Source organism: Acomys minous (assembly GCF_964271855.1).
Source record: "Acomys minous genome assembly, chromosome: 8".
NCBI lineage: Eukaryota > Metazoa > Chordata > Mammalia > Rodentia > Muridae > Acomys > Acomys minous.
Genome location: NC_140489.1, coordinates 117,196,577 through 117,211,987, shown reverse-complemented (window position 1 = coordinate 117,211,987; position 15,411 = coordinate 117,196,577). Strand labels below are relative to the sequence as shown.

The 15,411-nt window shown below is 40.7% G+C and overlaps 1 protein-coding gene across 2 annotated transcripts in view; it reads right to left on the bottom strand.

The window, feature by feature from the left end:
- CAMKMT (calmodulin-lysine N-methyltransferase) overlaps positions 1–15,411 on the bottom strand; it is a 383,933-nt gene that overhangs the window by 364,262 nt on the left and 4,260 nt on the right. For both annotated transcript variants that reach the window (XM_084793161.1, XM_084793160.1), the window contains exon 2: positions 10,200–10,372. In XM_084793161.1, the coding sequence (XP_084649287.1) occupies positions 10,200–10,372 (173 nt within the window). The remainder of the gene's footprint in view (positions 1–10,199; positions 10,373–15,411) is intronic.

Sequence of the window (15,411 nt, the reverse complement as noted above, 5' to 3'; positions counted from 1 at the left end):
TTTTTTGTAAGCAAAATGAACTTTATAGGCAGAAGATATGGTTGCATAATAAAATTCTTTTAAAGAAACAATATAAAATTAAATCAAGTACTTGGATAACCCAGAAAATTATGAATATTTTCAATTAGCAAATAGTAATCAATAGTCTTCATATGCATGGACAATGTCCAGTTACAAGACAAAATGGGCAAGAAGAACATAAAAATAAAGTCATCGGCAAACATAAATAGACACAGACTTGCACGGGGGATGCATCTTCCTAATAAACAGCTGATTTCAACATTGTAGAGATGTAGGTTTTGATTTGTCACTAACTGAAAGGCAGTAATGGTAATAAAAATACAAGACAACTTAACCTGGCACTATAATAGTTACAACTAAACTTGCATAGAAACAGACACATGCCCTTATTTACATATAGACACACATTAAAAACTCGTGTAACCAAACCAGAGACTAGTGCAAACATCCCACACAGTAGAGCAGGAAGAAAAGAATCGGACACCACTGCACAATGATGGTCAGGAACTATAGGCATTGGTCACTCCAAGTGGCAGCCATGAAGCAGAACCAGAGCCTGCCCACAGCGTGTAGGAACCTGGAACTCTATGAGGAAGGAAGACGGTAGCTCTTTGGTAGGAAAGGGCGTGGCATCCATGAAGCACTCTCTCCATTCCTAAGCATGGAGAGCACCGAGACAAGTCTTACAAGGGAAACATTGACCGGGGCTGGCTCACAGTCCGAGAGGGTTAGTCCATTCTCACTATGGCGGGAACCACAGTGGCGCCCAGGCCTCCCGGTGCTGGAGAAGGTGTGGAGAGCTCTACATCTTAATCAGCAGGCAGCAGCGGGAGACTGGGTGCCACAGTGGGTGCAGCTTAAGCATACATAAGACCTCAAAGCCCATCCCCAGTGACGTAGCCCTCCAGCAAGGCCACACCTCCTAGCAGTGCACTCCCTATGTAAGGGCCACAGTCTATGTGGGCCATTCCTATTCAAAGCGCCACAGTGTATTAGGTGACTCCATCTTGGACCAAGCAAAACATTCCTATCTGAAGTGCGTAGACATGTGTGTAGCATTTCCCCAGGAAAAGTTTTGTCATACAGCAGAGCAGAATAAAAAAAAACAATATACATCTCACACAGTGTTAAATGTCGAAAGCCAGGAGCTAGGACACCTGAAGTCAAATGCCTATCTTAAAAGTCCACACTACGCAGTGACTAGTGCAACTTTCTGAGTTAATACTGAAATAGGACTTGTCGTTGTTGAAAGCACTGTCGTAGAGTGTATCCTGTGATATTTTAAGGTGCATAGGGTAGAGAAACAAGAAGCCAAAGCTCACAATTCTACTTATAAAAACATAAACAATTAGCCAGGCAGTGGTGGCTCACACCTCTAATCCCAGCACCTGGGAGGCAGAGGCAGGTGGATCTCTAAGTTAGAGGCCAGCCTGGTCTACAGAGCAAGTTCCAGGACAGCCAGGGCTACATAAAGAAACCCTGTCTCAAAAAAGCCAAGATAATAAAATTCTCTCAAAATAACTGGTAGAAAGGATACTCAATTGACTGGTGCTGAGATGGTGGGTGAGCCTTGTACCCTGGCCAGACTATTACACACTGCAGAAAGACTTTAAAATTCCACTCTGTACTACATAGATATTTCTGTCACACAATTATTTATTGATTTTGACTAAAAAATATAAAAACAAAAACAAAAATAAAAACAATCTAATTTATAATGGGTAAAACACTCGGATACAAAGAAGATACATGATAACTACATAAAGATGATCAGCATCTTTCATTTCCAACTGGGAAATGACAATCAAAACCACAGTGAGTGATCATTTCACCTCACTTAGACATTATAACTCATATAGAAAAAAGGAAATGGGGGCTGGAGAGGTGGCTTAGTGGGTAAGAGCAGTGCGCGCTCTTCCAAAGGACCTGATCCCAATTCCCAGGACCCATATGGTGGCTCCCAACCATCTGTAGCCCCAGGGGAATCCAATGCCCTCTTCTGGTCTCTGTGGGCACGAGGCACACATGTAGTGCACAGACATACATGCAGGCGAACCACCCACACAAAAATAAATTAATTAAGACAATAACAACAAAAAAAGTGCCTACAAACATGAAGGCTGCCAGAGATAAGGGGAAGAGAAGTTGCTGATAGTGGGTGGGTGTGGTTTTACTTTTGGGATTGGCAGTGAGGTTGCACTAGGGTGCTAGCCGCAGACACTAAAGGGACACTGCACTGAGAGCCTTTGCATTGTAGTAAATGGGCACGTGGTTTATACCCTGATTAACAATAACTTTGGTTTTAAAAGGCAGAAAAACTAAACCACAGAGTGAATGTGCCCTAAATAACTATAAAAGAACAAAAAATATTAAGAGGTTTTCAGAAGGAAAAGGTTTAACAACAGACTGTACATGCAGTTCACTTTGAAGCTTTCTCATAACCAAGTGGCTTTTACAGTCTTATCAATAGTGTAAGAAATTAGTAGATAATATTCACGTGTAATGTAGATAAATTCAAAAACACATTCCAGGGACCATTTCAATGTAATGAAATGTGGGGAGCTGCCCTCAGTAGCTTTTGGCTTAAAACACTGGGCAATTCCACCTTGTCTGTAGACTCCATTTTCTATAACTCTGCCTGGCACGTAGCAGGCCGAGGTCAGCCCAGGCCACTCCACCTGGACCCTGGGAACTGCTGCCTGACACATAGCAGGTTCCTCAGGGTCCTGGGAGGCCACTTGCTTATCTTGCTTCCATAGCTGCGTTCCCTCAGAGCTCAATCCCTAATCTTGGAGTTCTTTCTGCCAAGGACGGATGGCGGGATATCTGCCGTTAGGTTCCCACAGCGACCCTGCCCTTGCCCTAGATATTGCCTATATAAACCCTGTAAGAATTTTCAATAAATGGGGCTTGATCAGAATCCAGACTTGCCCTCATTTCGTCATGTCTCCTGTCCTTTTTTTCACTCCGGCACCCTTCCCAGGTTCCGTTTGAAGACCCCGCAGGCCGGGGCAGAGTTGGCACCCAACGTGGGGCCTGAGGCACAGGGGACCATGTAAGGAGCACCATCTTAAGACTGCAGTCGCATCATGCATTGAGGTCGCCGCGGGGAAACGCCCACTCCGTGAGAGAAGATCGAGGTAAGTAGACGGTGATATTATGGGACACGGGATTAGTGTACATGAGAAGTTCACAGGTGGACTTAAACATTCTCTCAAGACATGAGGAACTAGGGTTAAGAAAAAAAAATTTAATTCAAGGTACAAGAAACTAGGGTTAAAAAAAAAGGTTTAGTTCATTTTTTCTTCATTCTCAAAGACATTTGTCCCTGGTTCCCACAGAAAGGAACCACAGATGTAAAAAGATGGAAGAGAGTGGGTGATTCTCTAAATGATTACTTTGGCCCTGAAAATGTCCCTGTCACTGCCTTTTCCTATTGAAATCTGATTAATGATATCTTGTGTGTTAGATACTTTCATGAGGATATTAAAAATGTATTAGATGAAAGTGAAAATTTTCTTAAAGAAGAACTTAGAAAAAGTCTGAGGAAATGTAAAAGCTGGCCTACCCAGTCCTCCCTTCAGGACCCCCATCAAAGTCAAAGTGTGTAAATCGCCTCTGCCTGAAGAGTCCCCTCTGAGACCCCGGCTCTAGTCAAGGAATTAGGTAAGGCGCCGCCACTCTCTGTCTGTCTTCCTTGTCTGTCTCTCTGTCCCTTCACATTCTTTAGTTTTGCTTTGGAGCTCAAGCATTTGGGTTAGTCACAGTGTCAAGGTTGCTCTTTGCCTGTACCAGGAGATAGTGTACCTCCTGACCTCCAGGAGGGGGAGTCAATCCCCCTCTACTTGGAGAGCATTCTCAGTCCGCCTGATCACTGGGTCCGACCGCTCACTTGGTTCTGGTTTTGGTGTGGTCCACACTGTTGTGGCTTTTGGTGCCATTTCTGTTTTTTGTTTATTTGTGTCTATTTGTGTGGATTTTCTTGCTATGAGACAGAAAAAAAATCAACCCTCTTGACTGTTGTCTTAGGCCACTGGATGGACGGACTAGGGCACATAACTTGTCCCTCGTAGTGAAGAAAGACAAACTTATCACTTTTTACTCTGGTCTTTGTCTGGTGTTTAAATGTTGTTTTATATATTATATTCTGTTAGAGAAAAAAGAACAAAATGTTATCTGCTGGCCATTAGTTCTAACTCATTTCAATGATTCTCAAGAAAAAAAAAAACAGCAAAAACTGATAAACTAGCTCTGTCCTTGGAGCCAGGCTGCCTGGATCAAACCGACAGGAAGCCCAGGGCTGCTGGAACTCCTGATGATGTGCTCTAAACTCCAGCCAGCCCAAATCCCTCAAACATGGCAAGTGCACGGTCACTACCCACAACAGAAAAAATTAGGTGGCTAAAAAATGAGAGCTATTATGATAGGTCTTTCCAGGAACTGGGTGGTAAGCAATGACCAGATAAAACCACTGGTCAGGTCTTTTTCAGTCCCAGTCACTCCTTGGACTCCTTGGTGATGGGCTCTGAATAACTTTCACTATAGAGTCTATGCATTTTCAACAGGGGCTTTGTGTGCAGAAACATCCTGGGCAGGATGCCAACTCAGATACTCATAGGAAGATTCTCTATTATCTTCCACAGGTTCTGTCATTAACATTTAACGTTTAGGGGTAAGATCCTTTTAAATTATGCTATAAAATTAAAGAAACGTTTTGTCTGTTTTACTACATGTTTGTTTCTTATTGGCTTTAAAGGTATAAATTTATTGTGTTCTAGATTCTAATCAAGCCCTATTTATATTATTTTTTATTTATTACTTTTTAAGATTTATTTGTTTATATATTTTATGTATATGGTGCCTTGTCTGCATGTACACCAGGAGTTATTGGATCTCAGGATAGAAGCTTATGAGAAAACTTATGGTTGCTGAGAACTGAACTCAGGACCTCTGGAAGAGCAGTGTGCTCTTAACCACTGAGCCATCTCTCCAGCCCCTGCCTCCCAGTTTTTTAAATTAATTTTTTAGTTAGTGTACCAAACGATGGGTTTCATTATGACAGTGCCACACATACATATTGATGTCTTTTGTTCATATTCACCACAACCCAGTTTACTATCTCCTCTTGCCTCTGTTCTCAGAACTGAGTAGTACCCCTGAAATCACTGGGAAATTCAAATTATAATCACATTGATATGTCATTTCACATCCACCAAAAGACGATTTTTAAAGGAAATGTTCATTGAAATATGTGCATGTAATATGCCATGTATTTAAGAATAATCTACCATGCATTTAACTGCATGAACATACATTCCTGTCGCCAGTTTTGACTTAGCACCAAAGCCACACACTCATTTCAGTAGTGTACTGGTTTCATTTGTCTTTTCCATTCCCTGAGGAGCAATGCATGGTTTCATGGTGGTGCATCGATTGTACTAAAAAGGCCACACAGTCAAAGCCACATTCTTGACTTCTTGCCCATCCTGCACTTCTAGGACAAGCCAAAAGTCAAGTGCTGGCCTCCTAATTCAGCAATTACCATAGCAACGGTGGTCATATTCAAAGACAGGAGGACGGGTCAGGCCTCTTGGCTTTTGCTTTTCTTAAGAGATGCATACATTTATAAATTAATAGCTTTGGCATATATTGTTCCATATATAAGGAAAGCATTTTAAAGTTTCCAAAATATCTAAATTTGGCCATGGAAATTAAGTTAAAAGATAAGGCATGGAGACAATATCTAGTCTCTACAGGGTACGTTCTATGTAATAATAGGCCACAGCTTATAACGCAGGGTAGAGGTCATTTTTAATAGGTTTTTTTTAGTGAGAGCACTTTCTGGTCTACTGTGGTTTGCTGTATGCCTCTAACCAATAGCAATAGCTGTGTCCAACGCAGCAGAAAAGCAAGACTTTTAATTTTAATTTCTTTAATTATAATTTTATAACTTATATAGCCTGGTAATATAATCAATCACAGATACTTTGAAATTCATAATCATTTAGTTACTCTCTTTGGGGTATTTATTTTGAGTCTAATAAAATGTCAAAGAGCTAGAACTCAAGGTTCAAGCAGGTTTGAGGTGGGGGAAACCAGACACCAAGGGCTACTAACAAGGTAAGAATTCTGTGTCCTCTGTTGAGCTGTGTCAGGGGCTGCAGGTGATGGGGAGTGAGCCACATTTATGGTCTGCAGGAGCTCATAGCAACCACTCTGCCCAGCAACCCTCTGCCTTCTCAAGAGCCCCTGGCCACTGTGCCTTGCTTGTTTTCATCCTACTTACTTCATAATGTCCTTGTTCTTGTCAGGGATGGTTTCCCCCTTTCTCCAGAACCTTCTATTACTTCCAGATCCAGTTTAAACTCCTGCTCCTCAGCACGTTCCAGAAAAAGCACGTCTACGGTGATACACGTCAAGTTCTTAATTATTTAGAAATCAGTCATGTACCACATGGTGAGAGCTTGTGGCTGTCTATTTAATGTTTCCTCTTTGCTGTTACTGTTTCATTTTTCATATATTTAGCTCCTTGAGGAAAGCATATCTTTTTAAAATATATTTTATTAATTTATTCATATTACATCTCAATGGTTATCCCCTCCCTTGTATCCTCCCATTCCTCCCTCCCTCCCGCTTTCCCCTTACTCCCCTCCCCTATGACTGTGGCTAAGGGGGACTTCCTCCCCCTGTATATGCTCATAGGGTATAAAGGTTTCTGTTTATATATATACACTAGTAAATCCTTGTTGATTTGAATTTACCTAAAATTATTTATATTTTTTATGATTTATCTTTTTCCCCAATAATTCCATAATGTTATATTTAACAAACTTTAAAAATATAGGATAGGAAGCAGAATTCTGTAGGCAGATCTTTGAGTTCAAGGCCAGCCTGGTCTACACACCTAGTTCTAGGCCAGCCAGGGCCATATAATGAGACCTTGTCTCAAAAAATTTTATATATAATTATCTGTGTGTTTGTATATGTGTGTGTGCACGTGCGTGCATGTGTGCGTGCGTGTGTGTGTGTGTGGACCTTATTTAAAATTACTTTTGGCTGTTGCTCTAAAATAATAAACTATCCATCACTTAATACTGAAGAAAACAGATAATACTGCTAAAAAAACTTATAGAAATAGGTTGAAAGTATTAATATAAGATAGAAAAAATAAGAGTGGGGTTCATATTGAGCAGATAAAATAAAATAAAAATAGTAAACAGATGAAAAATCAAACAAATTTTACAATGAGAAAGAATGAACTGCCTTTGCCAAAAACATCCATCTAAACTCCTCTGATAATTTTAGTAAAATTCTTTAGCAAACAGGGTTATATATAAAGCAGGAAGTTGATGATCACAATGATCACTGAGGAAAGCAACGTGCCTAGGCTCCAATTTCTAAGAGGCAGGGTTATGCAGAAGCTAAAATATAGACTCTGTGTCCACCCCAGAGAGGTTCTCAATAGGGATAGCGGAAGAAGGAAGGGATGGGGAAGTCACTGCACTATGTCTGCAACTATTTGTTGAGCAGCGCTTTAAAGTAAAAACTGTGGAGACAGATTTCCTGGTTTAAGTACAAGCACAAATTACCACAGAACCCGCGGTGAGAACTCAACTAGGTTATTCCTCACTTATCAAATGATCGTGCTGAGAGTACTTACCTATCAGGCCTGTGTTAAAGATGCTTACATAGAAACCACTCAGCACAGTGATGTAACCTAGTAGACATCAGTTGCCAGCCACTCTCAGTGTTACTATGGCTACCTACTGAAGACCATGTCCTACTGTGGAATTCCGTGTATGTTAACAGCTTATTTTGCTTGACTACTGGACACAAAGCAGAATGTAGAGATTTTTAGCTCAGTTAGGACTTCCTGTCATAGTTCTAAAGACTCGTTCATATTTATTCTTTCAAAGCCAAATCATTACCATGTTATTAGAAAAAGTTCAGTCCATACAACAGCCAAGGCTCCAGGGGAAAAGTCAGGGCATCCCCACGGGACGGACAACCACGGGACGGACAACGAGGCCTCCCTCGCTGGTAAAGATCCAAGAAGGGAAAACTTCGCGTTCTCCATAGCCAACATTACTGAGCGTTGAAAAGTCAGGAAATTACCCTGGCTCCGACTTACTCTGTCTTTAATTACAAGATGCAAAGAGTAGCTTTTCAAATTTGTTCCTGAGCACTCTGGATCACCCTGGCTTTGCATCTCTTTCATTGACACATACTGTCTTCCAGTTGGCAACCATTTTACTCCTACTTCCCAGATGTATCATAAGGATTCTGGGACACAGAAAATACCAGAGCATCTGGCTTGTTACCTGGCACTTAGCAATGCGCAATGTGCTTTACTTTCTGAGCAAGGACAAAATAGACAATCTATATCAAACGACACATGCCTTAATAGCAGCACACAGAAGAGGCAGAGGCAAGAGGATTTTTGTGAGTTCAAGGCCAACCAGGGACTTAGTGAGACCCTGTCTCAAAAAAAAAAAAAAAAAAAGGAAACTAGCAGACTCTAGTTAGAATTTCATAATGAATGTAAAGGCAAGTTCACAAATCATTAACTTTGTCTTTTAATTGGTGAGTCAATAAAACAAGTATTTAAAAACCAGAACTTTAAACCTGCTCTTTCATACCACCTAGCCTAGTCAATATTATCCAAATGTTTAACTATTTCTGCACCTTTGAAAATGTAGACACTTTAACGTAAAGTCCTATAAACAGACACCCTTCATGTCGAGGACCTCAGCGCCATCCCTGCCTCCCTAGGCCATGCTCAATCACACCTCCCCTCACGGTGCTCTTTTCTCTTCTTGCACTTGTATTAATGCACGCCCCCACCTCAAAGTGTGAAACCCTCTCACGAGATGCAGACTTTATAAAAACTAAAAAACAAAATACAGTATTATTGCAAAATGATGGAATATAATGAGGACTAAACATGGCATTTTGTTACTTCAGTTTGCAACTTTCTTGTCTAAATAATTTAAAAAACTACAACAGTCTGTATGCTTCTCAGAATATCAGTACTTTCAGCTGAAGTGTCTCCTGTTTTTCTGATTCTGTTCTGAGTGACAAAACATGAATGGGAAGATTACCAAAGTTTGCTTTTCAGACTACTTGAAGTACAGTCTGGAAAACTGTTTTAATTTCAGCCTTCTCTGCCTCAAAGAACCTGGCTTTCTGTCATAATGATAGAACGGATAAATGAAGCCCTTTTCTGAAACTCACTTTATCCTTAAATGAATTATTTTTCTAGTCTGATAACACAAGACCCAGTGAAGGTAGCAAAATTTCTTTTTAATTGTTTTTAATGTTTCTAAAACTACTGAGTTTATTTTAAAGCATTGCATAAAATTTACATCTCAGTTAGATGTGGTGGTTTGAATGAGAATGGCCCCCAGAGGATTGGTCCCAAGTCGGTAGAACGGCTCGAGAAAAATTAAGAGGTGTGGCCTAGTTAGAGTGGGTGTGGCCTAGTTAAAGTGGGTGTGGCCTAGTTAGAGTGGGTGTGGCCCTGTTGGAGGAGGTGGGTTACTGAGAGTGCCCTTTAAGGCTTAAAAAAAGCCATGCCCGCCCCCCTCCCTCGCCCCTACCCCCACCCTACTGCTGCCTGCAGATCAGGAATGTAAAGCTCTCAGCTACTGCTCCAGCACCATGCCTGTCTGCTTCTCACCATGATAACCATGGACTGACTCTCTGAAACTGTAAGCAGCCACACTTGAATGCTTTCTTTAATTAGAGTTGCCTTGCTCATGGTGTCTCTTCACAGCAACAGAACAGTGACTAAACAGGAAAAATGCACATCCTTGTTAGATGTTGGTTTTTATAAGAATACAGACTTACAGACAACACGCATGATAAATATAAAAGGTGTTTTTAAAAATAAAGAAGCAACAACCTAAAGTCCAATAAGAATATCTTCCAGTGAAGAGATCTGGGCCAAATTGCTTGACTTTTTTGAAGTCTTCAACTGTATTTTAAAGTTGTTGCTTTCCTTTGACACTTGTGTTTTTACAGCGATAGGAGCACAGGAGATTCTGTCTAAGGCAGCGGGATTCCTAACATCAAGTTGCAAAGTTCAGCTCTAATGGAGATTGCTGCTAAGCCATAGAGGCGCGGAGCTCTGAGCACACGGGTTTCCTTCTACAAACCTTAACTCGGACAACGCTCACCTCAAGAAGATGCTGTACTGGGGATAAAAGACGCTCGAGTACTGGACCCAGGCACCAGCTGCTTCTTCGCTTCCCCTTTCATTGGCTTCTGTGACTGAGAACAGGTTAAATGATTCAAATCTTCTCACAGACACGTGTCTCAGACAGGCATCCAGCTGTTTCTGCTTCAGAACCTTTGAATAGAATCAAACATTGGGGCTACATTATACCAGCAGTATAAGGTTAGCTTCCAAATTCTAAGTGATAAGGGGACTTTCACATCCAATGGGACTGGATTAGATTATTCAGACTAACTTCCTGCTGAACACATGGAGAAAACTTGGACAAAACACTTAAGAGCATACTTGAAGGCACTGGAGAGCAGTGAAGACAGTAAGAGTTTAACAGTCAGTTACACCCATCAGAATGGCTAAGATCAAAAATTCAAGTGACACCTCATGCTGGCGAGGATGTGGAGAAAGAGGAACACTCCTTCATTGCTGGTGGGAATGCAAACTTGTACAACCACTTTGAAAATCTATCTGGCGCCTTCTCAGAAAACTGGGAATAGGGCTTCCTCAAGACCCAGCTATTCCACTCCTTGGAATATACCCAGAAGATGCTCTAGCACACAACAAGGACATATGCTCAACCATGTTCATAGCAGCCTTATTCATAATAGCCAGAGCCTGGAAACAGCCTAAATGTCCCTCAGTAGAAGAATGGATAAAGAAACTGTGGTACATTTACACTATGGAATACTACTCAGCTATTAAAAACAAGGAAATCTCAAAATTTGTGGACAAATGGATGGAACTAGAAATGGCCATACTGAGTGAGTTAACCCAGAAGCAGAAAGACCCACAGGGTGTATACTCACTTATAAGTGGGCACTAGCCCAAAAGGCATGTCCCAGGAAAGTCTTCACTTACCATCGGGACAGGTAGACTGGGGCCCAAGGGGGTCTGCTCAAACTATTGCACTAACCAAGGACAACACACATAGTAAACATCGAACCCTACAATAATCTAGCCAATGGACAGGACATTCTCCATAGTTATGTGGAAAGCGGGAACGGACCCTGACATGAACTCTGGTGCCCCATAGTTGACCACCTCCCCTTGATGGGGAGGCCTGGTGGCACTCAAAGAAAGAATAAGCAGGCTACCAAGATGAGACTTGATAGCCTATGACCATATAGTGGGGGAGGAGATTCCCTTGGTCATAGACCTAGGGGAGAGGAATAGGGTAAAAGGGAGGGAGGAATGGGAGGATACAAGTGATGGGATAACAATTGAGTTGTAATCTAAACTAATAAAATTAAATTAAATTAAAAATTAAAAAATAAGAGTTTAACAGTCTGATACTTTAAAAAGGAGAAAAATCTAGAGCTAGCAAAGCCTTGATATCTATTTTTCTCCTGGGTATTTTTTAATCTGAGAAACAGAGAAGACAAGCAATACCTTTAATAGCCAGAACTAAAGGAGGTGTGTTCTTATTAAGTTGTGCATGTGTGCATGCATGTTTGTGCGTACATAGGTATACACATGTGTACGTGTGTGTACTTGTGTGCCTGTATGTGCAATTGTGACATATGTACTCTCGTGTATATGTATGTGACATAGGTATGCTTGTGTATATATGTATGACATATGTATGCTTGAGAGTGTGTGTGTGTGTGTGTGTGTGTATGTATGTTTTAGGAGAAATCAAATGACTAGTTTTACTGGTTTTAGTTTTCCATGTTTAGAGAAAAAAAGATAGAGCTATAAAATTAAGGAGTGTTATCAAACACCCTACAGCTCCACCTCCAAATGGCAGGCATATAATATAAACTAATGAAGCCTTACATTTTTAAAAAGATATATATATATATATATATATATATATATATATATATATATAATCTGACCATCAATGAAAAGTTCAATGATCAAACTTGTAGCAATAGCCCAAATTGTTGTCTCTAATATTATTTCTACTAAAATAATGTGTGACCCCTAGGAAAATGATAAGAATTATACAAGATGAGCCTGGAGAGAGGGAGGGGGATGAGACCCAGGTGCCAAACTGATTATAGGACAATGTATAGGACAATCCAAATGCAATATTCCCGACTGCACAGCACCAAGCGCCTAAAGGTTTAACTGAGCACTACCCCGCAACCCACGCATGTAGGTCCAGCTGACAGCACGGCGCTCTGCACCCCTCACTCTTGCATGCATAACCAGAAGCCTTCAGTTTGGAAGAACGCAAGAAGCAGCAGCTCCAGCATCCTTTTTCCTCTTTTTGCACCTCATACTTTTTTCATCACACTCCTTTGCAATATTTTTACAATTACTTTTATTTCTTACTATGTTTCATATAGTAATCTTTTTTTTTCATTTCTAGACAATTTTTTTCTTTTTCTAATTTTTATGTGTATGGATGTTTTGCCTGTATGTAAATCTATGCACGGGGCATGTGCCTAGTTCCTGTGAAGGGCAGAGGAAGGCATCAGATCCCCTGGAACTGGAGTTACAGATGGTCGGGAGAGGCCTGTAGCTACTAGGAATCAAGCCCAGGCTTCTGGAAGAGCAGCCAGTTTTCTTAACCGCTGAACTATCTCTCCAGCCCACCCACCACCTACCCACCCTTTTTTTTTTTTTAATTCTTCTGTGTTCTCCTCTCCCTAACCTCCTTTTTTATCTTCTTTGGAGTACTTTTAGTAGTAATTTGACTTTGCTTTTTTCCCCCCAATATGGAACACTTTTCGAGTTTGCGCGCCATCCTCGCGCCAGGCAGGGCTGTGCTTGTCCTTCAGCTGGAGGCATGTTTAACTGCTTGGCTTAAACTGCTTTATACCCCTTCCTAAATTGTTTTCAAATTTTCTCTTTCTTGGGAATCTTTTCTCCTCCAGAATATCGTGTACACATCTTCCTTTTCCTTCTGTCTCCTGAACTTGGCTTCTCTATATTTTTCTCTTTCCCTGACTCCTTCCTTTTTCTATTCACTGAGTATTTCTACATTTACCCTAAAGTTATTAACTTCATAGTAGTTGCCATGTTCTGTGCCTTATAGTCATTGTCAATGTATTGGTTGGATCTTTATTGATTTCTGTATCATATGAAATTGGATTCTGTAGCCATTACAGTAACTAGTTTTCTCCTCATTGGACAGTATCAAGATTGAGCCTCACAATCTTGATCTTACTGAGCTGCTTGATAAGATCTCCACACGAGACTGGGGGACAGTGAAGCGACAGTCTACAGTGACACCGCAGAAGCATCTCTAGGAGAGCCTAATTCCTCATCGAACGCAAAGATACTGAAACAGATAAAATGTTGGGTGAAGATTTCAAAAGTTTGCTGGTAAAAATGACAGTAATATCAAAGAAGACACAAGCAGAAAAATTCAGTCCAGGATCTGGAGAAAAAAAATCAGCAGAACAAAGGGAAATGGATAATAAAAATCAATATGATGAAAAAGTTATCAACATAATGGACAAATGCTTTGGGAGAAAAAAATACATATTTCTTGTACATATGTGTTGTATACATATATGTAATATATACTACACACACACACACACACACACACACACACACACACACGTTGATTTTCTTCAGTCAGGGTCTTTCTGTGTAGCCCTGGCTGTCCTAGAACTCACTATTGCAGACCAAGCTAGCCTTAAAGTCAGATATCCACTTACCTCTGTGTCCCAAACCTAGAATTAAAGGAATGTGCCCCCATACCCAGCTTGGAAATAGATTTTTTTTTTTTTAAATACAAATGTTAGATATTAGAAACTCAATCAACCAAGTAAAAACACAGTGGAAAAAGTTACTTAAAACTTAAATAGACAAACCGGGCATGGTGGCGCACACCTGTAATCCCAGCACTCAAGGAGGCAGAAGCAGGTGGATCTCAAATCCAAGACAACCAGGGCTACACAGAGAAACCCTGTCTTCGGAAAAAAAAAAGGGGGGGGGGTCTTAAACAGACCTGAAAGGCCACAAAGTGCTTTTGAGCGACCAGAGGGTCACTGAAGAAGTCACAGTAGAAATTAAAATATTCCTAGAATTAAATCAAAATGAAAATGTAACTTCTAGAACCTTGAGGTACTGCTAAGCAGCTTTCATTAAAGAACAAACAACAAAAAGGGCATAGTGAGGAGTTACAGGCAGTTGGGGGCTGCCATGCGAGGGGTTGGGAACTAAACCCAGTTCCTCTGTAAGAACAGCAACTGGAGAGGGATCCAAGATGGCGGCGCAGAACACATACCTTGTTTGATTAGCAGGGCAGTGGTGACTGTACAGCAACCTAAGGACCAATCTGAGAACCACAAAACATCAGTACTGGTGACCCACAGATGAAAGGGGTCCAAACTGTGTGGAGCCCGATTGGGTTCAGCCTCAGGCCACCTGACTAACCTACAGAAAAGTCCGGGGTCCCCCGTAAGATCAAAGCAACAATCCCCAGGACCGTTTGATACCACCAGAAACCGCAGTCTCCCCAGCGCAACAAGCCCTGGAGACATTATCTCAGCTGATGCACAAGAGAAGGATTTCAAGTCTGAGGTTATGACAATGATAGAGGCCTTAAAGGAGGAAAACAAATCCCTCAAACTAGAACAGGAACACACAAAGAAAGAGATGAAAGACTTGAACAAGAAACTACAATCAAACAGAAAAAAATGAATAAAAGGATCCAAGACCTAAAAATAGAGATGGAAGTAATGAAGAAAACACAATCTGAGACAACCCTGAAAATGAAAAACCAGGGAAGGGGCAGGAACTACAGACACCAGCATCATCAAAAGAGCATCGTTGCACACACCTTTAATCCCAGCACTTGGGAGGAAGAGCCTGGCAGATCTCTGTTAGTGTGAGGTCAGCATGGTCTACAGAGTGAGCTCCAGGACAGCCAGAGCAACATAGTGAAACCTTTTCTCAAAAAAACAAAATAAAATAAAATAAAAAATAAAAATCAAAGAAATAAATTAATGATGCAACTCACTGTCTTTGATGTGTATATTTCTAATTTTTATGGTTAATTATAAACTATGTAATTAATATAATTACAATGAATTTTCAGTTCTATGGTAATTACTCAGTTTTGAGTATGTATAGTCAGTAATTTTTTAAAAGAACATATTTAGGATGAGATAAGCATACATTGGTTTTGGGGGATTTCTTTTTCTTTTATTTAAAAAAAATTATATGATACATTTTGATCATCCCCTTCCCCCTTT